Below are 27458 nucleotides of genomic sequence, written 5' to 3'. Positions count from 1 at the left end.
ACACACATACACACACACACACACACATACACACACACACACACACACACACACACACACACATACCACACTCTTCTCCCCTTTCCTCCTGCAGTGGTTCTTTGTTACTTGTTCCTTGTTACAGGATCAAATAATTGACTCTTTTCTTAGGTGTTTTAAACTCCCAATTACCTGATCCCTTTCTCTGAGACCAGATATTAGGAGCTACAAGCTCACTGGAGATTCTTTGAGAATGAGATACAAATGGAAATGATTAACAGTTATGCTAAAACTTATTATAATTATCACAAATAATTTCATATTCTCGTAGCATCATGTAACCTCTGTGTGGCAAATATTTTGGTCTTAATTGCATATAAGTTCATAGATGTATTTTTTTTTTTTTGCATTTTATTTTAATACTTAATCAGCTATTGTTGGAATTCTTACAAGGTATTAAGTCAATGGAAATAGATAGAGACAATAATTATCTAATTTAGCATGGTACTTAACAGTTCTCTAATTCACTAATGTACTTAGTACTTATTAGAGTTCCACACCTTTAAGAGAGGAGCCTTTAACACACAAGCCCACTCTTAGAGGCAGATTCATTCCATATTCCATCTTTGTGCTGGCTGGAGATTCCGAGGGAGGTAGAGGCTGAAGCTGGCAGAGGCAAAGGAACTAAGGAGAGAAATAGGCCTCTAAGAAAGCTAACTAGGCCCAAGGAAGGAGACAAGACTTGGAAAGAAACAGTAAAGAATTTGGACTTTAACTCCTGGCTAAATTTGGGGTGATCACTCTTAAGTGAAATTAAGGCTGCCTCCAGAAGCCCCTCAAGAAACATGCTCCCAGAGGAACATTACACTTTAGAGAAGAACATTACAAACTATCTCTTGAAAAATTGTTTTCCTATGCTAATTTTTTTTTCTTTTATCTCTTAGGATGTTGGACGTGTCACTGGACCTCCACAACTTAATCGTGCAACTAATGAAATTTATATCACTTTTGATAGTTCTACCCCATGTCCTTTAGATAGAAATGCTAATTATTCCTCAATTATTTTATTTCATTGCAAGAGGGGAATAAATATGGTAAGCAGTTTCTTTTCATGAATTAAATGTTAACATTTTATTTATTCATTTGGCAAAAGCAGGGTATGAAGTTTATTGTCTAAGGATAATATTCTTCCTTTTATTTAAAAAAGAACCCAATAAAGCTGGTCTTTTGTATAAATCTAGTCCCAGCCATTGGGTTGGGAGTCTGCAGACCTGAGAAGTCTGTTAACATTAGCTCTGCAGCTGTTGGGGGCACATTGGGATGGGTGGGTACTAGAGCTGAAGTCAGAGAGTCTGGGGGTGTACTGCAATTGGCAGTAATCTAGAAGTACAGTATCTATAAAATGAAGGTGTTGGAAAAAAGACCTCAGAGTTCTGCCAGCTCTAGGTCTGATTCTTAGGATGACATTGGCAAGTTATTTAACCTCTCCTCATTCGGAATTGAACTTCTGATCTCCAAAATCTCTTCCAGTTCCCAGTATTCGTGATTCTAAATCAAGGATGGAAGCAATAATTAGTGGGCAACAATGAAGCTTAACAATAAAAACACGAATATCACTTTTTTAACATGCAGAAAGTAGTAGCAGCAGTATATTTTAGAGTATAAAACCAGGAGTTTAATTTTAGCCCAATATAAGGAAAAACAGGGCAGTGAGGTGGTGCAATGGATAGAGCACTGGGTTTGGAATCAGGAAGATGTCTCTTCTTCAGTTAAATATGGGCTCAGACATTTATCATCTGGTGAGCCTGCAAGTCATTTAATCCTGTTTGCCTCAGTTTTCTCATCTGCAAAATGAACTAGAGAAGGAAATGGCAAACTAATGAGGCCACAGAAAATCAGACATGACTAAATAGAAACATAAGGAAATAGTTAAGGAAAAAAAACCCCCAAAACAGAACTCCTATACAATTATTGTGCTGCACAATTTGAGCATTTCCTATCTCCAATAATCTGCCTATAGAAACTATAGTATTACTTTTCAAGGATATTCTTAGGATTCATGTTTTGGATGGGGATTAAATTAGACAACCTTTAACATTCTTTCCAACTCTACTTCTGTGATTCTTAAGCCTCTCCATAGCCAATAAACTCACTACTTGACCACTAACCAGACTTTGGTCATTTGCAATAATAATGAGCAAACATTTATAAAAGACTCTGAGATTTACAAAATGTATTTCTCACAACAGCCATGGGAAGTAGGTTTTATTATCCGTCTTTTGCCCATGAGGAAAAAGATGCTTAGGTAAATTGACTTGTACACAGACAGTCAGTTTATGGAATAAATCCCCAATCCCAGAAGGAAGGAAAAAAAAAAAAAGCAACATTCTGATGGCAGAATTAGCAATTATACAGTCTGTGTACTTTCAGGAAAGGCTATGAACCCACTGATGTAGATAGATCTATTGTTTCATCCTTTACATCCATTTTAAACAAGTTAGGCTATTAACTGGGAATTCAGAATGGATTTAGGCAAGACTCTCCAGCAAATTGAAGTGGGAAAGGGTGGTGATAAGGTTGAGGAGTGTATCAAGATTTCTAGACAAAGGTACTGTAATAATGAGTCCAAAAAAAACTTTAAAAAAAATCGAAAAACAGAATAATTTGGGGTCCATTTAAGGTAGGGACAGGTAGGCTCATATACCTCCTGAGGTTCTGAGTATATTTCAACTTAGTTTAAAAATTGATATTTATAATATTGAACATTTAAGAAAATGTTTGATTATATTTAACACATTTTGAAGAGAACCATACAGAATGATATTATAGAAAGATTTCTATAAAAAAAAATTTCTATCAAAGAAAAAATATGAAAAGTTCCTTTATATAGAACATTCTTTCTCTCTCAGTGCTAGGTAAATGAAGTATTATGCTTCATTTAGGATTACACATAGGAAGAGAGAGTGTACTCAACACCATGGCTGAGTTTTGGAGTAGCTAGCTACATGTTGGCAACAAGTCAGTGTTTGCTTGCCTTTGGAAATCTGGCGACTGACTATTTCCGATTTGTGGGGCTTATTTGAAGTATTTTTCCCCTTGTGGTTTCTTTCCTTCCTGAGTGGTATGTACCATGTAGGAGCAATTGAATATAGACCATGTGGAAAAGAAATCTTTAACATCAAACAGAAAATTGACTTTTTGGCCTAAGGAATATATTTCACCCTTTTTGCCTGTTTTAATTGGCTTCAGATTGTAGAAATAATGAATGCATATATTTTGGCAGAGGTGGTAACTTTAGTTGTACACAGAAGTTAGCTGTTGTGACAACCTCTAACTGTATTTCAAAGCTGTTTTTCTTTTAACCTTCAAAGACTATTTAAAATCTTAATTTCGTGATACGGATTTGCAGAGTTTCTGGGGTAGTATGACATAATGGAAAGCCATTGCTCTCTTAGGATTTGGTGGAACTGGGTTGGAGTGCTGCCTGCCATTTAATGGCTAAGTGATATTGGATAAGTAATTTAGCGCAAGGTTTACCTATTTTATAGAATTATTTTGAGAAACTAGTGAAGTTTGTGAAAGCCCTTTCATTTCATAATGCATTGAATAAATATAAAAAAAACACTTAAAAATATTATTAGTGATTATCAAGAGTTATGTAGATAGTTTCAGATAACTAAAAAACTAGCAATTTTGGGGGCCCTTGTCCTTTGCAATAGTCATGTCTGATTTTCTGGATTTCAGAGAAGACCTCTTCTAGATAGCCTGCAGCCTTGGAAGATTGCTTGTGTCTGGGCTCTTTAGAGCCTTTGTCTCCAGTAGCATTTTGCTATTGCTGATATGCCAGATAGGTATTCTTGGTACCCTGAAGTACAGGTGTATAGTGTCTTGTGGTAGGTCTTCTCTTTTAACCTTAGGGACCATTTCAGGATACAGTTAGGATATCTTAATAAATCAGATGCTTACATTTTGTTTCATCTAGAATAATAATGGCATTTTAAGAGAATTATGACTTCCTATGAAGTTAAACTTTTCTTTCTTTCTTTTTTTAAAACAGGGATCACCAAAGATGATAAGAACTAGCGGTTGTGATTATGTGTTTGAATGGGAAACTCCAGTTGTATGCCCAGATGATATAAAAACTGTGGGCTGTTCAGTGACAGATGAACAGCTACACTATAACTTTAACTTGTCTAGTCTTTCTAAAAGATCAGTTAAGGTAATATTTAATTTTTAGCACAACTAGCTTTATGTGTGTGTGTGTGTGTGTGTATCTATGCATGCGTATTATGAACTCAAATATTTTTTGAAAGAGCTAAAATTCTACTATAAAATGCTTTGGGATTTTTAAGTGTCCTCTGTACTATAATGTATTTAGTATTTTTAAACAAATAAATCACTATAGGTAGCAAAACTTCTCGTTATTTTTTTGCTGCAGAGCTGAAATAGTATTAAATAATTCTGTGTTTGTGAAGATGGAGGCTAATCTTGATGTAGGGTCTATGGGAGTCAAGCTACTATTAAGGTGTTAGGATGATGAATAAAGCCAATTTCCTGCCCTTTCTAAATATAGGACCCATGATAGGTATTCATTTGATGTATAATTAGGTATATCTGTTATACTGTAATATACTTTCCTTCTCAAATTACTGGTCAACTTTTTTGAAATGTGTATTTATGTGCAAATTAGTGTAACTCTTTGTGTGATGTAAAATTTTAATTGTTCATTAGATACTATTTATAATTAATGTCATGTATGGAATATTTCAAATGTTAGCTAGTAGTTTAATATGTTAAATTCTTTGACGTTGACTTTTTGTCTTATTTGCAAAAAAAAGATTAAATAGATAACAATCAGTTCACCAGAAAGTGAGGTTACAGGTAAGAAAGGGAATCCAACTTCATTGAAGTATCTATGCCTGGACAAACTACTTTGTAAGCCCTGCTGTGGTTTGCCAGTATCACTGATATTTAGGTTGTGGTGATGTCTTCCAAGTGATGTATCTGCTTAGTGGGAGCCTTGAGTGTTGTGATCAATTCCATAAACCTAGAGTTTGCAAAATTATATCTTTAAGATCAACTTCTGGAACAGAATTCTAGTTTTTTTTTGAGGTCTGAACGTGTGTACATAGCCTCCTAATCACTGTTGCTCAGAAGCCTCAGTTAGGTATAATGGAACTTAGAAGGTGGAATAATCTTAGCAAGTGTGTGAAAGTGTAAAAAAGATAATATGAGTAGCAGATTTAAAAGGCTTTAGTTGTGGATAGTCAGGCCTGCCTATGTATGAAGTCTAGGGCATTGGACTGGAAACAGAGCAAAGGAAAGGAGGAAAAATCAGAGTGATAAAAATGGAGGCAGAGACCCTAAATAAATAGAGATTCTTCACAGACTTCCTAGAGTGGGATGGCTGATTAGACTAAGGGTATGTGAGTGGCAGTGACGTATCTATATAAACCTTTACCGGGAAGAAAGAAAGGTATGAACTCAGCAAAACTGACAAAAGTGAGAGGGATGTACATGTTAAACAGTTCAAAATATGTGGTCTTATTTAAAGACAGATTATTGAATGGTAAAATACTAATAACTGATGATTTATATTCATAATAATCCATGAAGTATTATTTGTCCATCTAGGTAACTCATGGACCCCATACTTACAATGTGGGTGTGTGTTCTGCAGCAAATAGTGATCCTCAAGGGAGCTGTAAAGATGGAGGGGTGTGCTTGCTCTCAGGTAGTAAGGCCTCTTCCTTTGGACGACTAGCATCAATGAGTTTAGATTATAGACATCAAGATGAAACGGTCATTTTAAAATATCTAAATGGTGATCAATGTCCTCCAGGTGAGTCATTATGATGTGGGTATATTATATCTTTAATATGAATTTTGGGAATTACTAGAAAACTGGGAGCTTAAAACATCAGACACAGAAACCTATTGAAATCTTTGCCTTGAAATTGGAAGACAGAACATATAATTCCGTGGAATAGTCATAATTAGTATAGGCATTTAAAAATCATTTCAATAGTCATATATCCTGAGGAATGTTTTATATTTAATGACCATGACTTGTAATTATCATTGTCTGAGTCAGTGAATTATCTAATGGGTGGTTACATTATTAATTCCTGCTTTATATTCTAATCCATGCCTAATCCTTTGACAAGGGCAATGTACAACTTGTATGATATATATGTGGTACTTATTTTCAGAAACTGAACAAGGTGATCCCTGCGTCTTTCCTTTCATATATCATGGAAAGAGCTATGATAATTGTATTAGAGAAGATAAATCAAAACTTTGGTGTGCTACAACAGAAGACTATGACAGAGATCAAAAATGGGGATATTGCAGATTTTGTAAGTAGCAGTCTTGGCTATAACTTTGAAAGAACACTAGTACACACACACACACACACACACACACAAATTTTGTCTTAATTCAAATTGTTACAGGTGAACCTTTTACAGTCATTATGAGAAGAATTTCTGTAATGAATTCTCTATGCTTTTTTGATTTAATATTTTATTTTCCCCCCAATTACATGTAAAAAATTTTTTTAGCATTCATTTTTAAAAGAATTTTTGAGTTCCAAATTCTTTCCCTCCCCTTTTTCGCTCTTCCCTCCATTGAGAAGGCAAGCAATTTGATAGAGGTTATAAATTTTTATATACTTGTGCAAAAAATTGTTCTTGGTGCCATTAAATCTACTAAGAATAATTAAATAATAAAGTTAAATAATCCAAGATTACATAATGAGAAGTAGGGAGACTTTATTTCCATGGCATTTTAATGACATAGACTTTTGTGTCTTCATGATTTAAAGAAGAGAGATTCTGAATTTTGTCGTGAATTTTAGTCATTTTTTAAAATCAGGAAAGCCCAAACATAATCTGTTTCTTTAACATTATTTTCCATAGCAAATAGCTATCGATCATCTACTATCATATTCAGCTGTGATGAAAATATTGACATTGGGACACCGAAAGTCTTCAGTGAGACCCATGGATGTGAGGTGACTTTTGAATGGAAAACAAAAGTTGTCTGTCCCCCAAAGAAGATGGATTGTAAATTCATCCAGAAACATAAAACCTATGACCTGCGTCTGCTTTCTTCTCTAACTGGGTCCTGGTTGTTTGTTCATGATGGTACCTCGTGAGTAGAAGTTTCTGTTTAACATCTGCCAGATAGTAGTAGTGAGAGAGTATTAGGTGGACTTTAAAAACTTTTGATCTGGAATTCATTAATTGGTAATACAGCATCTTCTCTCTCCCTTTCCTGCCCCTAGTTTAAACTAATTTTAGTCTCTTTGGGTTTAAGTAACTTCAGATATATCAAGTATTTGTTGTCACTTAATGTGTGCAAAGCACTGTGCTATCTCCTGATGGACATAGTACTTGAGTTAAAGTTTCTTCTCCTTATATTGTTGGGAATAAATACTGCTTAAATTAATGGGGGAGCTGTTCTAATAGGTAAAATATGAACCATTGCCCTCAAATGAAAGCCATCAATTGAGTCATCTGGAGGGTATTATTTAAATTTATTGTAGGTATTTTAGCTTTTATTGTCCACTGGGGTGTCAGATTGTCTTTCAAATTGTGTGTGTGTGTGTGTGTGTGTGTGTGTGTGTGTGTGAGAGAGAGAGAGAGAGAGAGAGAGAGAGAGAGAGAGAGAGACAGAGACAGAGGGAGACACACATAGACAGAGAGACAGAGAAAGTTAGTTATACGATGTCCTAATATCTACTTCCCAAACTATTTTATTCCTATTTCATGTGAGAATAACAATTTATTGAGTTCTTTTTTTCTTTAAAAACGTTTGATCTTAATTGATTTTTCTGAATAATTCTCATTTATAATAAATTTATCATACAAATTTATAAAAATTTATATTTTTAATAAGAACTTTAGTTTTTGAAAATTCAGAAGAGTAACATTTTAAAACATTTCTCAGTGCATTAGAATAGAGCATTAATGTCTTTAGAATAATCATAGTGCATTTTCCTCAATGTTCTTCTCCTGTTGATTTCTAGGTACTATATTAACTTGTGTCAAAGCATATATAAAGGACCCTCTGGCTGCCCTGAAAGGGCTAGCATTTGCAAAAAAAGTATAACTGGTACTGTCCAGGTTTTGGGACTTGTTCATACACAGAAGCTAGATGTGACAGGTAATGCTATTGTATCCGTATAGTGATTGATTAAAGTTACAGTCATTTTTCTTTGGAAAATGAGAATTCATTCTCTTGAGTTTGACTTATGTCTATGAACTATTTGATGAATTGCTTGTAAAAGTTGTACACTTGTGCTTCTACACTTTGACTCTGAATAGTCCCTATGCACATCAAATAAGCCTCTGTTGACTTTTAGCCCATTTGGGTTACTGATCCAATCTGGCCCCATGTTCAAGGTTTAGTAGCCCCAAGTATCTTGGAATCCGACTTTGGCCAGACGTGGTGAGAGCCAAAATTGTTCCATAAGTGGCATCTATGATGTACTGTTAATCTGAAATCCATATTGTTTTTATTTGCTTAACTGGATATATGCTAGTATGAGATGTAAAAGTCTTAGAACTGTTTCTGCAAATATATACTTGTTTTAGCAGTTTAGAAAATTGCCCAGAAATCTGCTGAATATTTATTTAAAGATATATTTTTGAATTGTCTTAGTTTATTCAATTTGATTACTTCATAAGTAAGCAATTTTTTGTAAGTAATGTAATTTTTATCTGTAAAAAGTTCTTCCACCAATGCAGATTATAATCTTTCTAACTTTCTACATTTGAATTGCTGTGACCAAAACCAACAACAAAACAAATCACATGTTAAACAACACTTCCTCCACTGATGAGCTTCTTCAAACATAGCTAAGCTTATCCTCCAGTGACCATCTAATGCTGGGCCTGCACTTGATCCTTTCAAACTCTGTAGGCACTGCCCAAGTTTACCTTCTGCCCAGTATAGCTTTTGCAAATCTGGTTGCTTCTGATGCTCTGATACATTATCATAAGAGGACTGTAATGGAGAGAACCACCTTATAATATTTCTAAAATAATTCCCTTTTAACTTTACAAGGCTTCTTAATATGGGATCTCTGAACTTTTTTTTTTGTTGTTGGGGGAGGGGAGGGCAAGGCAATTGGGGTTAAGTGACTTGCCCAGAATCACACAGCTAATAGGTATTAAGTATCTGAGACCTGATTTGAATTCAGGTTCTCCTTCAGAACCGGTGCTGTATCTTCTGTACCATCTAGCTGCTCCCAGGATTTGCTTTTAAAATATTTTGATCACTGCATTTCAATATGATTGCTTTTCTTGATAATTTTATGTATTTTACTTTATGTAGTTAAAAACATTATTCTGAGGAGTACAGAGGTTTCACCAGACTGATAAATATGTCCATTGCACTAAAAAACATCTAAGAAGGAACCCCTGAATTTGCACTGAACTTGGATGGTTGTAATTAGAGAAGTTGTAAACAAATATACATTGGGAAATGAGACTCGTGCATGTTTTGTCCAGTAGAATAGAAAAATAATATAGATTAAAATATTTTATGTAAATCCGGAAAAATAATGTTAACACCATTAAACTTGGACCTTTTCCCAAAGAGGCATCAAATAATGGTAGCTAATTCAGAATCTTCTAATTTTTAAAATAAAGACAGACAAAAGATTTTAGGTGGTATATTGCATGGAAAGAAGATTTGAATTCAATTCAGATCATTGACATGAATCTTTTCTCTATATAAATTAATAGGCCTCTGTATAAATTAATAGCCTGTATGTTAAAAAAATAGCTTACTTTCCCAAGACACTTCAAAATGAGCAATTAATTTTTCATCTTTAGTAAAGATTTCAGTATGGTATAGTGATGTGAGTTATTAATATTATGTTACCTAGGACTTTTTAAACTTATTAGAGCAATGGTTATAAAGTTTCTCTTTAGCATACGAGAATTTTGTTTTAGACTTTAATATTGTATAGATTTCACTAAAATTCTTTTTATTTCAGGATACTAGAACTGTTATTTAATTAAATTATTTTTGTATTGCAGGTGACAAAGTCCTTGTAACATACTCAAATGGCTATGAGTGTGGACGAAATAAAACTGCAACCACAGTTATAGAACTGAAATGTGCAAAGACAGTTGGCAAGCCCATGCTTAAGAGGTAAGGATTGCTTTGATTTGAATTTATCAGATTTGGATTGTGGAAATTGTATACTGACAAGAATTTTTCTCAGTGGTTCTAGACCCTACATAGTTGCCTTGGGTCCAGAAAATAATACATTTTATAATTTTATTTCTGAAAAATATTTTGTACTTTATAAAGTTTATCTACTTCATATCCAGGCCCCGCCCTCTACCCAAGCTCTGGGTGTAAAGGCAAGTATTGGATTTAATGGTTAACATGCAGAAAAGCTTTGTGTAGCAAAGTGTCTCAGATTCAAATACTACCAGTGCTTTAGCACAGAGCTTATAGCACATACGTGTCCCTTTGTGACATTGGGCAAGTCATTTAGCTTCCTTGGATCTCACTTTTTTCTTCTGTAAAATAGGCAAGTTGCTTCCAAAGTCTTTAAGACTATGACATGTTGACAGGTCAGTAGGGCATTGAAACAGAAAGTTTTTAGGCAACTAATGGTATGATTTCACTAAGCTTCCTGATCTATATATAAATTGAAAGAGTTGGAATAGAACTGGACTGTCTTCCAACTCTTTCTCTATGATCCTATAAGTTTTATGTATGCACAAATCTATATACACAGTTCTGGTCTTTCTCCTGAGCTCCAGGAGCTGTAACACTAATTCCCTATTGGACATTTCTCACTAAATGACTGGCCTCTCAAAATCAACATTCTCAAGGCAGAACTCGTCTTTTGTCCAAATCTACCTCACCCCTTTTCTTCTAATTTTTGGGCACCATCATTCTATTATCCAGATTTTCAATTTTATAGATGGATCTCCAACTCCTACTTTCTTTCCTCTTTACTTCTATATCCAATCAGTTGCTGATTGGAAAAATTAAATACACATGTGTTAATGTCGACTATGTTCCAGGTGCTAGTAATAGAAAGACACCCTTCTCCTTCCCCAAATATCATTCCCTATCTTCCATGAGATTACGTTCTATCAGGAAAGGCAATATATACACATGAATATAAATAAAATACATACAAAAAGATTAAAAGGTAATTTTTTTTTTTTATGAGGACACCAATATGAGAAAAGACACCAATTTGGCAGAATTGGGGAGGGGGAAAGAATTACAAAAAGTCTCATGTGGTGGTCCCTATTGCCTCAAGGTTCAAATACAAATTCCTTTGTTGGCCATTTAAAGTCTTTTGTGGTCTGTCTCCTCTATCTTTCCTGGCTTATTAGACATCATTCTACTTATTCTGGGTTCAGCCAAATTAGCTTTCTTGCTTGTAAACTATATTTCATCTGTCTAGGTGCTTTTACAAAGGCTGTCCCTTAGGCTGGGAATATATTCCCTGTCCATCTCTGCCTTTAGAAATCTCTAACTTCTTTTAAAGTTCAGTTCAAGTGCTACTTCTTACATGAAGAAGTCTTTCTTGATTTCTTTTAGCTAGGATTGCTTGTTGCTAAGAATTTTTTTTTTTTTTTGGACCAGGAATTTCCATTCCCTCAAATTAACATGTATTTACTTTAAATAGGTCTTCTATAATCCTAAATATGTCCATGTTTAGACTGTGTCTGCCAATAAAGTATAATTTCTTTGAGGCCCTGAACTTAGGATTTTTGTCTTTGTCTTTCCAATGTCTGGTACAAAGTTAAGTACTTAAATGTTTTTTGAATGATTGATTTACCATGTATGAATTGTCAGGAGGAAGTTAGCCAGCAGAGGGAGTATGTTAGCTAATGTTGATATATAGATATATCTGCTTCCAAAAAGCTGGAAAAAATAAAGTCAAATAACTTAAACTTGACATGCCTTGAATTTCTGTGGGTTTGGGAAAGGGAAAATTCAGAAACTAGCAATGGATTAAACAAATTCAAAGGATTCAAATTTCTGAAAAGTTTGCAAAAACCAAAATCAAGAATTCTAAAAGCAAATAGGCCTTCATCTTTTAACTTTTTTACTTAAAATTTTTTAAGTATATATTTTTATAGGTTTTTGAAATATTTGCATATTTTATAATAATGCCCACATACCAGGTAGTCTCCCTCCCTAAATATCTCTTATACAGCAGGAATATTGTGCCACTAATAGTTTTTACCAATCTATCATTAACTTGATTTCACTTTGATGTCAAAGATATGAATTAGTATAGGAAACTCCAGGGATTATCTGGGTGTATTTGTGCCCAAAAGAATATGACAAGAAAGATAATCTTATGCCTAAACACTGAGAAGTGACTTGTTGCTTAGTGTGTTTTTGAAAACAAATGAGTTTGATTTATGGAATACCTAAATTAATTTAGGTATTCCATAAACTGTATTTTAAAAGTTAACAATCTCCTAGACTAATGTGTTCATCACAACTCAAGATATATTCATTCTCCTTTATAGGTTTGATAGAGAGAGCTGTACATACTACATTATGTGGGAAACTCGAGCAGCTTGTGCAGTGAAACCACAGGAGGTGGAAATGGTGAATGGGACCATCATCAATCCTGTGAATGACAAGCGTCTCAGCCTAGGAGATATTTATTTTAAGTAAGTAAAATATTTTTCTTTTGAGTACCAAAATGTGTTTAAAATTAAACCACTAATTTATCAGCATGGGGCAAAGCAAGATAAATTTAGTGTTGTGTTTTAGTTACTGTAGCTAGGGGTAGCTATATTTTTCCTTATTATGGGAGAAAGTATTACTGAACTATTAAGTTTAGCACCAAAGATGGTGAATTTTCCAGTGTGCAGTTTTCTGTCCCTCCTCTCCCTCCTTCAGTCTTTTTTAAAATAAATTTTTATTGATATCTTTTGTTTTTACATCACCGAAATCCACAACCCTTTACCCCCTTTTTCCTTTTCACTCTCCCCAAAGAACCATTTCATATAACAAAAATATTTCCCTTAGTATTTGTAGGTTTGAGGAACAGAAATTTTTTTTTTTTAAATAACCTGATTGGAATGCTAGGAAGAAGAGGATTAGTTCTTTATGCTTAATAGTTTGTAGAAAATTTGTTTTTTGTTGCCTGTTTTAGTTAGAGATAGTAATCTTCTGGAGGTAATTAATAATGAAAAGGGTGTTGGCCAGAGTGAGGGAAGGTAGACTGTAAACACTTCCCAGGTATATTTAAGGTTCTAAAAATGGCTATGTAGTAACAGAGTACTATATACTGTAAAAAATCTCATGCATTCAGAGAAATTTTTTTAGATGCTATTTACCTCTTTAAGTGTAAAAAAGGCAAAGTAAAGTGGTATGGCTCTAGAACTATCTTTTTCTACTTTGAACTTTCATTAGGAGAAAGAGAGGCATCCCTGAAGCTGGTCACAAAAGAGCCAAGTTTGGATAAGACACAATACTCTATAAGTATTCTTGATCATGTATGAAACTGTTCGCAATCATTGTATACTTCATAACAAAACTAGAAGGCAACTTCTGTGGTGTAGTTGGTGTGTTTCAGAGATTAGAGAGGCTATAATGATATATTTTGTTTTTATTTCAGGTTATTCAGTGCTTCTGGGGATATGAGACCTAATGGGGATGCTTATATGTATGAAATCCAGCTTTCTTCTATCACAAATTCAGCAAATCCATTGTGTTATGGAGCTAGTATATGTCAAGTTAAGACAAATGATCAACACTTTGGTAGGCAAGTTGGATCTTCAGATAAAACTAGATATTACATTCAAGGTAATTACTCTTAATTCTTCTGGGTATCTTCTTCCCAAAATGGGTTTAAATTCTTAAGAGGATTCCTTTCACTCTTAATTTTTGATTAAACTTGTGAATTAGAATTATAGTACTTAATAAAATACTTTGCTATTGACACTAAGGTAATAATATGTTCAGAAGAAAACTTATCAGCAAATAAGCTAGCTCTGTAGGTAATATAAAGTACATATTATGCTTAGTCTTATTTATTTCCATTGAGGGGAAGGGTTGAAAAATATTTTTGTTATGATATTTTTGGCATTGATCCTGTCACAGTAACAGTGCCAAGATGATGGTCTGCCATATGCACTTTTTTTTTTTTTTTTTTTTTGGTTTCCAAAAAAATCTAATAATGTTGATGCTACAATTCAGATGACCTCAACAGGGCTTTCACAGATATTCATGAATTTTTGAACATAATACTTAAAATTGAACAGGATATGAAGAGGGTCTTACCTAGTAGAAAGGAATATTTTTACAATATTTTTTATATAAAATCTTAGAGTTGTAATGTAGTGAATCTTAAGAGACTGATTTCAGCTAGCCCATTTTATAAGTGAGACAATTTCAAGTCAGGAGAAACTAAAGGATTTGCCCAATATTGCATAAGGTTAGGACTGGAATTAGTTCTTGACTCTACAGTGGTCTTTCTGTAGCCCATACTTTCTTTTAGTTTATGAAATATAGAGTTTTGGGGAACAAAGATTAAAAATGATACAATTCCTGCCCTGAAAGAGTTAATATGCTATTGAGTTCTAGATGTTGGATTCAAGAACTTGTTTTTCAACAGTTACTCCCCAATTATGGAAGGCAGCCCAGAAAAACTGAGAATAGAATATAATGTTTAAAGTTTGTAATGATAGCTATAAAAGACCAATAGGGCTGGAAAACATGAAATGATGTCATCAATTTTATACCCAAAAATATAGATATATTTCAGAAGACTAAATCATTTTTTATTTTTTAACAAATTTTATTTCTTTTTTATTTTGAATCTATGCTAAATAAAGTGAACATAATGAAATTATTTTAAAAGTTGTTATGGAATTTCAAATTATGTGTTCCTTTCTTTTCGTAGATGATGACCTGGATGTTGTATTTTCCTCTTCCTCTAAGTGTGGAAAAGATAATACAAAATATGTTTCTTCTACCATCTTTTTCCATTGTGATCCATTGGTGAAGGAGGGTATCCCTGAATTTAGTCACGAAACAGCAGATTGTCAATACCTCTTTTCATGGTATACCTCTGCTGTTTGCCCTCTGGGGTAAGTACTTTTTTTTCTTTTTTCCTCCTTGTAACTCTTAGATGATCCCTTTCTAGTTCTATTTACTTAGAAACATAAGTCAGTAAATAATTGAGCACTCTACTGTATGCAAGACCCTATGCTAGGCATTATTGGGGGATTCAAAGGAGAATAGAAACTAGATCTTTGTCTTAATCAACATAGCCACTGTAGGATTTTGAGAGACGAACAGAAACCTGTCCTCCTGAGTGATTTCTGCTATTTAGTGTTACATAGACAGTGGAATAAGAACACTTTATTTATATTGATCCAATTCACCCATATCCATTTCTTCTCTATGGTAAAAGTGCATATCAAGGTCAGAGGAGATTCATATCCCTTTTAGATGCCCTCCAGACCTAAAATTGACAAAACATTCCATATTTGTAATTGGATATGAACATATGATAAGAGGAGTTAAGTTTAACTTGCTGTTTCTGATTGTTCCTACGTTATGATTACATATTGCTTTCCAACCTCCATGTCCCAAAGCCGTCAGCTTCATTGTCTGGTGCAGATTTTACCTTACTATATATTCAAGTCTTATTCAACGTCCCACACATTTCCATAACTTATTAGTTGCTACTCTTGTTGATTCTTTCCAAGAATTAATATATTGTAAAGTATATTTAAAAGTTCATTAAGAATTCAGAGGAAGAAGAGATTACTATTGAGAACCTGGGAAAATCGGGATGATTTAATGGAGGAGATAGTTTTTATTTTGAGCCTTGGAAGATGAGATAGCACTGAGAAGAGATTATTTTGGGCAGAAAGAACAGTGTAACATGAGATAGGAAAGGGCAGGATTATATTCAGGGAATGTCTGGTAATTAAGTTTAGGTCATAAAGTAAGTGTGTGTGTGTGTGTGTGTGTGTGTTGTGTGTGTGTGTGTGTGTGTGTGTTGGGGGGAAATAAAGTTAGGGGTTAGGTCTTTGAATGCCAGATTTGGGCAGTAGAAAGTTTCAGAATTTTTGAACAAGAAAATGGTATTATTAAGATGGTATTCTTTAGGAAACTTAATATTTCAGTCATCATGGGATGAAAGGTAGTAAGAAGAAACTTGAGGGAAGGAGAATCAATTAGCCTGTCAGAATGATAGGCACTGAAAACTTTGACTAGGATGGTGACAGTGAAACTGAAATAAAAGGAAGGGAAGGGAAAAGGATTTAAGAGGGAAGACTTTGTGAAGGAAAAAGCAACAGAATTTAAGTGATTAACTCCTCTCCTTATATATCTATATCCATTTATATCAAGATATGACCCCAAGAACAAGGGTACCATTCGAAATCCAGGAGCAGGTACTGGAATAATAATTTTCCTGAAAAATTTGATTTGCCTTTTTTTAGACAGCCTAATCTGTCCTGTCTCCCTTTTCCCAATCCCCATATTCCAGGGGTTTAACCATATTAGTGATCTTGGGTTTAGTGCAGATACTTTATTGATTTATCCCACTGAATTTCAAAATTCCTTGCTTAAGAGAGCTACCAGTCTCAGCCTGCCCAGTAACAGGGTCCATAGGCACGTGCCATCATATGCAACCATGGATGTCTTTGTGAGATGTTCTGACAAAACTGTCAACACCCAGTTGTCAATCTGGTAATGAGTTGTTCTGAATTTAATTAGACTAGTTCTTGGACAGTAACAAGGATTATACTTGTTGAAGCCTTTCCATCTTAGTAGTATCTATATGTATGTGTGCTCTGTTTACATAGACTTCAAAAGAATGGTTATATAGACTATGATGAAACCTTACAGTAGGGCTTCAGTAAACTGCCAGCCTAATTTATTTGGGGGGAATTAGGAAACAATTACAAAAAATGCTTTTAACTCTCTGCAATTAGGGCATAGGATTTAGAAATGGAAAATACTTTAGAAATCATCTTCCCCAATCCAAATACTCTATACATGAAACTGAGATGCAAAAGATCAAATGATTTTATTTGGGAAGCAGAAGCAACATTGGAATACTGCTCTTAGCTCTTCTGACTCTAAATTTAATGATCTTTTTGCAGTACTATATTTCTTGTAGAAAATGGAGTTTTAAAAAAGTAATAACTATGTGGATATCTGCTTTTTTTTCAAGACTTTTTTCCTAATTGCCTTTAAACAGAATTTTTGAACACACTTTGATTTTTAGATTTAATTGTGTAAAATTCTCCCTCTTTTGAGGACTGCAGTCTCTTGAGGGTTAGGGCTTCTTCACTGTGCTCTATTAATGCTGGTAGCAGTGACTGCTTAGGAGGCATAAGGTACCTTAGGACTTAGGATTTTCTTTTGCTGAATCTTTTCATAAATTTTTATCAGAGACGAAACATTTCAACCCACAGTTATGGGTTGCAAATTTTTAGATGGTAATTGTGTAATCCATAACTATAAAATGATTGATGTTCCTGAGTTAATTAAAACTGCTTTTGGAGATAGAGCCATGCTTAGCTAGATATATATACACCTATACACAAACACACCTACACACACATAATACAGAATATATACAAATGAGGCATAAACATAGATAAGCATGATAATGTGTTAAGAGGAAAGGATCTGTAGAAGCAACTTTGAGGAGGAAAAGAGGATGCTTTTATCTGGAAGGAGGTGTATACTACTTAAACTCTGCCTTGAAGGCAGAAAAAAATCTCAACTGAGGGAAATGTGGAGAAAAATTCATTCTAAGCTTTTTCAAGAGAAATGCCTTAGCGCCCTGGGACAGCTAAGTACCTGGATTGGCTTTATGTTGCCTCTTGGAAAAACTAACCTGACCCATGTGATGGTGGTAGGGGAAATCTTAAATAATGGTCCTATTAAAATAGGAAAAGGTATATAGTGAGAAAGGAGGAAATAAAGGTAGATGGAACTTAAATTATGGAGAACTTTAAATGACAACATAAGTAATTTTTTTTTATCCAACAAACAAGGAAGAGCCATTAAAGATTTTTTTAAATAGGGGAGTAGCATGGTCAGACTTGTGCTGTCATGTGAATACTAAACATTTCCTTTAGGAATCAAAATGAAACTGTTTGTTGGGTGGAAATGCTTAGGGTAGACTTCTAAAAAGCGAAATAATATTTAAGTGATGACACCTTTTTTTTTTCCTTTTAGGATGGAAATTATTAATGATAGAGATGAAGATGTGCTGAATCACAAGGGTCTTTCTGGAAGAAGCCAGGCTGTTGGGGCAATTCTCAGTCTGCTTCTGGTGGTCCTTACTGCATGTCTCTTGATTATGCTATTATACAAAAAAGAAAGAAGGTAAGGAGAAAAGAATTGAGAAGGATCAATATATGATTTGGTTATTAGGGTTTGAGAGGAGCTAGTGACAATAGGAATACTATTGTCAGTAATGGCATCAGAGTTTTAAAATCTCTCTGGGTGGTAAATGTAAATCTTTAAAATTTGAGAAAATGGATTCTGTCATTTCTGGGAGGAGAGAGTGCTGATATCAACTCAGTGAATTCAGAAATGGTTGGTGTGAAGAAGTTGGACACTGTTGAATCTGATTCACATCCTGTTGCAGCTCTTGATATCCTGCATGTTGAAAGTGATACATTTATCAACCACTTTCCTATAATTTCTATCCATTTTCAGCTTTGTTGTTATTGTTCTTATCTTTTCTGCCTAAGACTTAAAAGGAATTAAGCATATTGCCAAAAAATGTCTTTCTGTTCAGATGTTTGTCTGAGGTCTACAGAAAGGGAAATCAAGGTCTAGGAAATGTTGCCTTTGTTCTTTTGATCAAGAGCAATCTTTTAATGTCCCTGTCCGTTTAGTAATTGAAATGTGAAAGTTTATAAATGGAAAAAAATGTTTTCTGCCCATTGCTTCAACCTTGGGAATATATCAAGCCCATAGTCCACCTGAGGAACAGAATGGTACTGGTTAACCTTGGTACATAAGATGACTTGGGTTCAAGTCCTGCCTCTGATGCATTGACTATGTAACCCTAAACAAGTTGATTAATCTCTCCTGGTGTTCTAAGCAATTCCCTTAATATTTTTATCTGCATATTTATCTCTGCAACTCTTTGTTACAGAGAAGGTACTTCACTGAATTAATAGAAGGGAATTTCCTCTAAAGAATTCTTGCACTAATGAAATCACACATCTAGTACCTGTCCTCTTATTAGAGGTCCATTTGGATTTCATTTGCCTCACATAAACTTATGTATATCATAATGTCAACATCTCCTTGTATAGTTCCAGAATGTCTTCTTTAAGCAACTACTATTGGTATAGAAGGACCTGTGCACATTATATGATGATTCCATGTAAAAATTGTTCACATAAGTTGCATGAATATGCACTTGATAACCTTATATGTAGTCTACATTGAGTAAAAAGAAGACAAAGATGTTTGTCATGACTTCTACTTTCAGCATCTTTGGGTTTAGGATCATAGCTTTTGAGCTACAAAAGAATTCATCTAGTACAATCCCTTTTATTTTATAGGGAAGCAGGTCCATAGAGAGATGAAATGACATGCCCAAAGTCCTAGACGGTTTTTTGGGCCAAGTTATTCTTAGTTGTAAGCCTTTATCTTTAGCTTTTGTAAATATTGTATTCCAAGCCTTCTCCTTTTTAGATCTTGCTCTCAAGTCTCATGTGATATTTGTAGCTCCTTGGTACGTGATCTCTTAATAATTGATCATGATGTTCCTGGGAATTTTGAATCCTATCCATTTGTCTTCTAGTTCTGATAGGTTTCAGGTGTTATTCTTCATGACTTCTTGAATATGACATCCAGACTTTTTTAGGTGGTTGGGAAGGGGGGGAAGGTAACATGGATTTTTGAATGGGAAGGGAGGGTGATTTTAAGGAAGTCAAATGTTTCTTTATCTTTACTTTTCTATTTTTTCGGTTACTTTTGATAAGAAATAATTTATTTATTTTCCAGTCTTTTGAATTTGTTCTAATGTCTTTTGCATTGAGTCATTGATTTTTGCTTGATGCATTTTAATTTTTAGGGTGTTTGTTACTTGTGTAAGATTTTTTAGTTCTTCTAGAGAGGTATTTATTCTCTTCCCATGTCTTTTCTCTAAAGTTCTCATTTCATTTATATTATCATTTTAAAACTCTTCTTTCTATCAGGAATTCTACATAATATACATATTTCTTTATCTTCATTCCTTCTGTTTGTTTTTTTCAATTTTTCTGAACTGGGTTTAGGCTTTTTATACTTCTGGAGAGTAAGATGAAAGGAAAGGAACAAACATTTACTAAGTGCCAATTGTGCACCAGACATTATTCTAAACACTTTACAAATATTATCTTATTTGATCCTCACAACAATTATGTAAAATAGGTATCATTGGTATTATTCTTATCCCCATTTTACAGATGAACAAGCAAAGGTTAACTGATTTGTTCAAGGTCACATAGTAGTAAGCATCTGAGAATGAATTTTAAGTCAGGTCTTAAAGCCCAGACCCAACACTCAATCCACTGTGCCATTTAGTTACCTTGTGAGTGCTTCTCTGGAATCCTGCCACTGCTTCCTTTGGCTACTGAGAACTGACTTCTAAGATTCGGGGCTAACTCAGGCTAGTGAGTTGCAAACTTTTAGAACAGTTAGATCATTACTTTTCCAGCATGAACTTCAGGTCTAGCTTCAGGCATTCCTAGCTTCCATGCATTCCTAGCTTCCATGTATTGTGGTCCTAGGTTGGGCTTTTTGGACAGGCTCCCTTTCCTAGAATCTATAGTCCACTGGCTAACCAGTGTGGCTATAGTCCACACTGGTTAGTGTGGACATGAACTGGGGGGGGGGGAGGGCAGAAATATATATATATATATATAAAAAAATCATTATATATATATATATATAATGATTTTTACTTTTCATTTCTTAATCATTGTTCAGTCTATTGTTCTTTTTTCCTTCATCCATGCTAGAATTTTAAGAAAGCTAGACTATTCTTACTTTTCCACCTTAGCCAGAAATCTCAAAAATCTACACTTAAAAACCATGGAATGAAATTGTTAGCCATTCACCTTCTAACAAAGAGAGAGGATGAACTAAAATACACAGAGAGAGAAATTTTCAGATATAATTAATATGGAAATTTGTTTTGCTGGATTGTGCAAAATATATTGAGGAATTTGTTTTTCTTTTCTTAATTTGCTCAAGGGTATTGAGAAGTAGTGAGAAGATCAAATTAATAGGGCTAAGAGACTGAAACAAGGTTTGCATCTTATATATTTGATGTACTGCTTCTTTTTCACAGGGAAATGTAGAAGAGTAGATATTAGGCAGATAAATGATGTTACGGATTGACTAGAAGGGAGTTAGGAAGACTTGATTGAATCCTGCCTCAGACTCTTAACTCTGAGACCCTATTGCCTGTAATATGGGAAATAAAAATAACATCTCATAGGGTTGTATAGTTGTTTGCCCTTCATAATTTTCTTTAATTAATTATTTTTTAATTTTCAGTAGTTTTATTTTTATTTACAAGATATATGATGCATGGGTAATTTTTCAGCATTGACCCTTGCAAAACCTTCTGTTGCAACTTTTCCCCTCCTTTCCCCACTCCTCCCCTAGATGGTAGGTAGACCAATACATGTTAAATATGTTAAAGTATATGTTAAATACAATATATGTGTACATATCCATACAGTTATTTTGCGGCACAAGAAAAATCAGACTTATAAGGTAAAATTAACCTGAGAAGGAAATAAAAAATGCAAGCAGACAAAAATAGAGGGAGTGGAAATGCTATGTTGTGGTTCACACTCATTTCCCAGAGTTCTTTCACTGGGTATAGTTGGTTCTCTTCATTATTGAACAAATGGAACTGATTTGGTTCATCTAATTGTTGAAGAGAGCCATGTCCATCAGAATTGATCATGATATAGTATTGTTGTTGAAGTATATAATGATCTCCTGGTCCTGCTTATTTCACTCAGCATCAGTTCATGTAAGTCTCTCCAGGCCTTTTTAATCATCCTGCTGGTCATTTCTTACAGAACAATAATATTCCATAACATTCATATGCCACAATTTATTCAGCCATTCTCCAATTGATGGGCATTCACTCAGTTTCCAGTTTCTAGCCACTACAAAGAGGGCTGCCACAAATGTTTTTGCACATACAGGTCCCCTTCCCTCCTTTAAGATCCCTTTGGATATAAGCCAGTAGTAACACTGGTAGATCAAAGGGTGTGCACAATTTGATAATTAAGCATAGTTCCAAATTGCTCTCAAGAATGGCTGAATCCATTCACAATTCTATCAACAATGTATCAGTGTCCCAGTTTTCCCACATTCCCTCCAACATTCAGTATTATCTTTTCCTGTCATCCTAGCCAATCTCACAGATGTGTAGTGATATCTCAGAGTTGTCTTAATTTTGCCCTTCATTCTTGAAGAGGGCCATGACATCAGGGGAGGTGATGCTATAACAGTTGAGTATTTGGATTTAAGTGAGGGAGGGCTGTACAAAGTTATCAGCCTCACTCTCTCCTCAGAGCTGTCTGGGGTCAGTGACAAGATATAAATTAGGACAACTGGAAATGGCCCTGAATACAGTGAGAGACTTAGGCCTTTTTAAGCTGAAGTTTTTTCCAGGTTTCAGTTTGACTGAGCCAAAGCCCATTCAATGATTAAGGGTTGTTGTGAGGATCAACTGAGATAACATACATGATACTCTTTGCAAACTTCCAGATATATTATATAAATGCTACTATTTTAAAACCATTTATTGCTTGAAATTAAAAAAAAAACCTTAGGTTTTTAAAAGAAAGAAATGCCTGACAATATAATTCTAGGACTTGGAGAAATTGTATTTGAAGATAATGTAAGTATAAAATTCTAGTAAATATATCTGATAATGACTTGCTATTGTGCCTGGTTTTAATCCTTTAAGGGCTCACCACAAAGCTGGGACCAGAACCTTGGTCTCCTGAATTCTATTCTACTTTTCTGCTGTTTCTTTTAAGAACAAAGAGAAGTTATTAATTTATTCTCACCATCACATATATGTGTTTTTCTGTAGGGAAACTGTCATGCATAGAATAAGCAGCTGCTGTAAGAGAAGCTCCAACGTGTCTTACAAATACACCAAGGTAATTTTCTAGACTCTCAGGAAAAGAACTTTACATTCTCAGATGTGGACACTTAAAGGAATTCTTTTTCTGGTTTAGCTGCACTTTATCCTATCCCCTTCCTCCCACAATACTGTAAATACCTGTTATCTTAAATTCTATTTTTTGCTAAAAAGGAAAAGTTCTGTCAGATTACTGGTCCAAAGAGTAGAATGTACAAATTTTAACTGCAGGGATGTGGGAAGTCCTCCAGGTGCTTCTGGCTTGGGAGGATAATTTATGAAAGGTGCTTTTCTCCTTTTTCCCCCCCAACGATTGCAAAAAGCTTGTCTAATTGATCACATGCTACATTCTTGCTTTTCTACTCCTGGGTCTGTTTGGTTCAGACATTGCCATGAAGCTTTAGGCTAGAGTTCCACTCTAACTTGTGCTGTTCATACCAGCCTGCTCTTTCCCAGTCTTTAGTAGAAAGGGGTCAGGTCTTGCCAACTGCTGTCTTGTTGTCCTCCCAGTTAGCCATAACCAGAACTGGAAAAATAGCAGAATTGGCACTATGGGGAATTGACCTAAAGGAAATGACTCTGACACTGAGAACACTTTCTTCAATGAGGTTTCATTTGAGGAGTGGTGAGGAGGAGGTTTAGAGGGGGGAATGTTAGAATTGTAAACAGGATTTACAAAAACATGTTTTTGCTATGCTGCTGTTTTTTGACAGGTAAACACAGAAGAAGAGGCAGATGAAAATGAAACAGAGTGGCTTATGGAAGAGATTCAGCTGTCGGCTTCAAGACCTGGGAAGGAAGGGCAAGAAAATGGCCACATTACCACCAAATCAGTGAAATCGGATGCCCTAACTTCTCTGCATGCAGATGACCAGGATAGTGAAGATGAAGTTCTGACCATACCTGATGTGAAAATTCATTTAGCAAGAGGCACCCGGCCAGGAGGAACAGACAAGGCTAAAAATCTGCAACGGAAGACATTCAAGCACGGCAATGATGATACAGTTGGTTTGCTTAAAGGAGAGAAGGAAAGAAAAGGAAAACCTAAGTCAGGACAACAGAAAGCAATGGATTCTGCATACCCCATGTCATTTCATGATGACAGTGATGAAGATCTGCTCCATGTCTAAAATTCCCTCTCGTGCCTACAAGAGAAAATTTATTAGTGGGACAGAAAGCATCTCCAACCAAATATGAAGACTTCACAACTTGATGCTTCTATAATTTTTTGCCTTTAACAAGAACTCATTCAAAAGGGAAGATGTTTTTGTGCTGGTGACGGGGAGGAGGGAAACGATGGCTTGGCTTATTCCTGTTTGTTTGCAGGTGATGGAAAAGTCCTTGCCTAAGTTAGCCAGATAACATTGGTACTCTGACTCCAGGGTTCTGTCCATGTCTGCATTTATAAGCATAGCCATTAGAAGCTTATTAGCTTTTATTTAGTGCAAATATACTCCCAGAAGGCAGGGTTTGAATTAAATGAAGGGGAAAAAAAAAAGCCCTGATACTTTTAGACCATTTAAGATACTTGATTATTAGCATTTTAATTCTCTCTCCACCCCCTATTTATTGACTTTGACTTCTCAGGTTTGCTGAAATAACAGTAACAATTTCTTCCTGCCGGCAGGGGGGTATTCTTTTGATTCACCCATTGTAGGAGAAAGAAAAGGTGTTAATCCATATGCTGGGATGGTCTGAGGTGAAATTTTTGGACCTGGTATTTAATTTTATCTTTTATGTTAAAATATTTCATTTCTGGACTTTGGATTTTTTTTTTTTTCTAAGAAACAAAATGCTCTTTAGTTTCTTGGGTGCTTCAAAAGGTTCACATTCTGTATATGACTTTAGCCAAAAACAGCTGCTGCTCTTTGCATGTTATTCTTGGTCCTGGTCATATGAAGCAAATCTATCAGTATTTTGCTAGACTTCTGGTGAACCCAAACAACTGACCCAAAGATTGATTTCCTATGGAGTTGAGACTTGGTGCCATACCACAGAAAATAACCAGGTTTCTCAGGATTGTGGGTATAGGTCATCTCAGTATCATCTTCACTGTCTAATCCTATTTTTTAAAGAAAAAAAAAAAGAACTTTGTAAACATTGGACCTACAGAAGCCTTAATTTGCACAATGTGTATCTTTATGGAACTAACTGCATGAAAAAGGATGGGCCAAAATCTTTTCAGTAGTATCATACTTCAATTCATCCTCTAACTGGAGATCCTAATTATTACTCATAGTATTGCCTATATAGAATGGAAATAATGGCATTCTTCCTCTAGCTCTTAACTCCTTTCTGAAAGTGTTGTTGAATTACCTTCAGGGGGATTAACCTGATATTGTAGAGTTGTATATAGCTATATGGTATTCAAATTCTTAAAAACAAATAGAAAAAGCATAGTCCCCTGATTTGTACCTGGTTTGGCGGGCTTATTTGGTTTCAACATGAGTGTATTTTTAAAGGTTGATTTCTCTCCCCATTTTTCAATAAAATTTACTGTAATATAAATAAAGTATTCTTCAATTTCAATAAAAGGTAAATTATTAATTTGGTACTACAGTTTATTCCCCTCAATGGAGAGAGAACTTCTAAAACTTTTATCTTAAAAGAAAAATGTCTTTTCAATATAGTGTCCTAGCTCTAATTTATGAGTCTTGGTTTTCTTGATGCTATTTTCTCTGTAGGAGGGTACCAAATCTTAATAGACCTGATATGTTCCTTTCCTGTCTTTCATTTCCATCTCATATTTTTCTCATATGTTTCTGATTTCCCAAATGGTGACTGGAGTCCCAGATAAATAACAATACAATGGAACTATATAGAATTTAATAGAAATCAATCATTAAAAATGAATTAACATTGATCTGAAGGAAAAATTTCAAAAGTGGGGTTTATTGTGTGTATGTGTGGTTTTCTTTTGTTTGTTTGTTTTGTTTTGTTTGCCAAAGAAGGAGACTAGTTTTAAATCAAGAATGAATATATTAACATTAAAGCAAAATGAATACAGTCTGTACCAAGAGTTGGCTCATCTAAGTAAATTTTATTTTGAGAATATGCTATTTTTGATTTTATAAATTCTGAAAGGAGCTGTCTTTCTAATTAGTAGGTTTGAGTATTACTAAGATAAGCTTAGAATAGTGTTACATATTTAGAGCATATGAAGAACTGGAAAATGATAGAGGAACGGGTAAAAATGTTACATTTTTCTCTTCTTTCTAGCCAACATTGGGGTAAATGCTTGAGTTCTATTTATGTTTGCAGAATTACTTGAACTTCTTTTCCCCTTTATGTTTCAAGTTAAGGGAAAATATATTTTATAATAAATATTAGATGTTTTTACTTTTATTTTTATAGATATCTTCTTTTATCACATTTATTTCTGAATGTGTCCCTGCCCCTTCCTGTTCCCACTCATTAAACCATCTTTTTAAATAAAGGTTAAAAGAAGAAGGAAGGAAAAAAGTTGAGCAAAACAAATAGATGCTAGACTAGATCTTTTCAAATAGTAATTGCTCTAAGCTTATCCTTTCTCTGCCCTAGATTCTGATTGTAGATTCTGAATCAGATCATTTACCTTTTGACAGAAGATTGGAATGCATTTTCTGTATATTTCCACTCTGCTGATTGACATTATTTGACTTATGCAGTGGACTTCTTTAGTTTGCTTAGATAAGAGAAACACAGGTTAGATTGATTTAACTTTTAGAATCTCATAATATTCATGACTTAGATACCCCTGATACTGTAAAATCAAGACATAATCAATGGGTTTTAGTACCTTAAGGCCATAAATGGCAAAAAGAAGAAAAGGACTTTAGTATGTTTTCCTGTTCTTCTAGCTTTCAGGAATATTTACCTCAAGATGGAAAGATAACTTGAATTCAGAGACTTAATATGAGATCTAGGATGTTGTTTCTAGGTTGATGTTTCAATATTTTCTTCAAAGAATTAAAAGAATAATTTTGTTTCATTAAGAAATTTTCATATTTTATTTTTTCCTTTTATGGTTTTCAAGAGGTTTGCTGCATCCCTAATTAAAATTTTTATTGTCTTATTGTGGGATTCTCCCCTTCTTCCTCCCCCCCCCCCAAAGAAACTAGCGAAGATTATAATTCACTGAAATTCACTTTTAGTTCTCTGTGTTGTAAAATGAGGCTATTACTGTATATTCATTTGTTATTTCTATAAGGTAACAGCCTTGGATAGGTAACTCATCCAGAGAACTGGTGAATGGAGCTAATTATACTCTATCTTATAGACAGAAATCTTCTGAAAAGTATTTTAAAGCAAATGAAAAAAAGGTTAGATTGTA

At 34.4% G+C, this 27458-nt stretch overlaps 1 protein-coding gene across 1 annotated transcript in view; it reads left to right on the top strand.

The window, feature by feature from the left end:
- IGF2R (insulin like growth factor 2 receptor) overlaps positions 1 to 25263 on the top strand; it is a 135573-nt gene extending 110310 nt beyond the window's left edge. The window contains exons 36-48 of the mRNA XM_031937531.1: positions 924 to 1073; positions 4037 to 4198; positions 5614 to 5821; positions 6192 to 6338; positions 6900 to 7134; positions 8012 to 8148; positions 10032 to 10146; positions 12510 to 12656; positions 13610 to 13797; positions 14897 to 15083; positions 18202 to 18351; positions 23096 to 23165; positions 23860 to 25263. Coding sequence (XP_031793391.1) covers positions 924 to 1073; positions 4037 to 4198; positions 5614 to 5821; positions 6192 to 6338; positions 6900 to 7134; positions 8012 to 8148; positions 10032 to 10146; positions 12510 to 12656; positions 13610 to 13797; positions 14897 to 15083; positions 18202 to 18351; positions 23096 to 23165; positions 23860 to 24276 — 2313 coding nt within the window. The 3' untranslated portion in view covers positions 24277 to 25263. The remainder of the gene's footprint in view (positions 1 to 923; positions 1074 to 4036; positions 4199 to 5613; positions 5822 to 6191; positions 6339 to 6899; positions 7135 to 8011; positions 8149 to 10031; positions 10147 to 12509; positions 12657 to 13609; positions 13798 to 14896; positions 15084 to 18201; positions 18352 to 23095; positions 23166 to 23859) is intronic.
- Positions 25264 to 27458: the final 2195 nt, after the last annotated feature.

The sequence above is a fragment of the Sarcophilus harrisii genome, chromosome 4 (genome assembly GCF_902635505.1).
Source record: "Sarcophilus harrisii chromosome 4, mSarHar1.11, whole genome shotgun sequence".
Taxonomy (NCBI): Eukaryota; Metazoa; Chordata; class Mammalia; order Dasyuromorphia; family Dasyuridae; genus Sarcophilus; species Sarcophilus harrisii.
The sequence above is the reverse complement of the archived record's forward strand: the minus strand, read 5'-3'. Positions and strand labels throughout refer to the sequence as shown.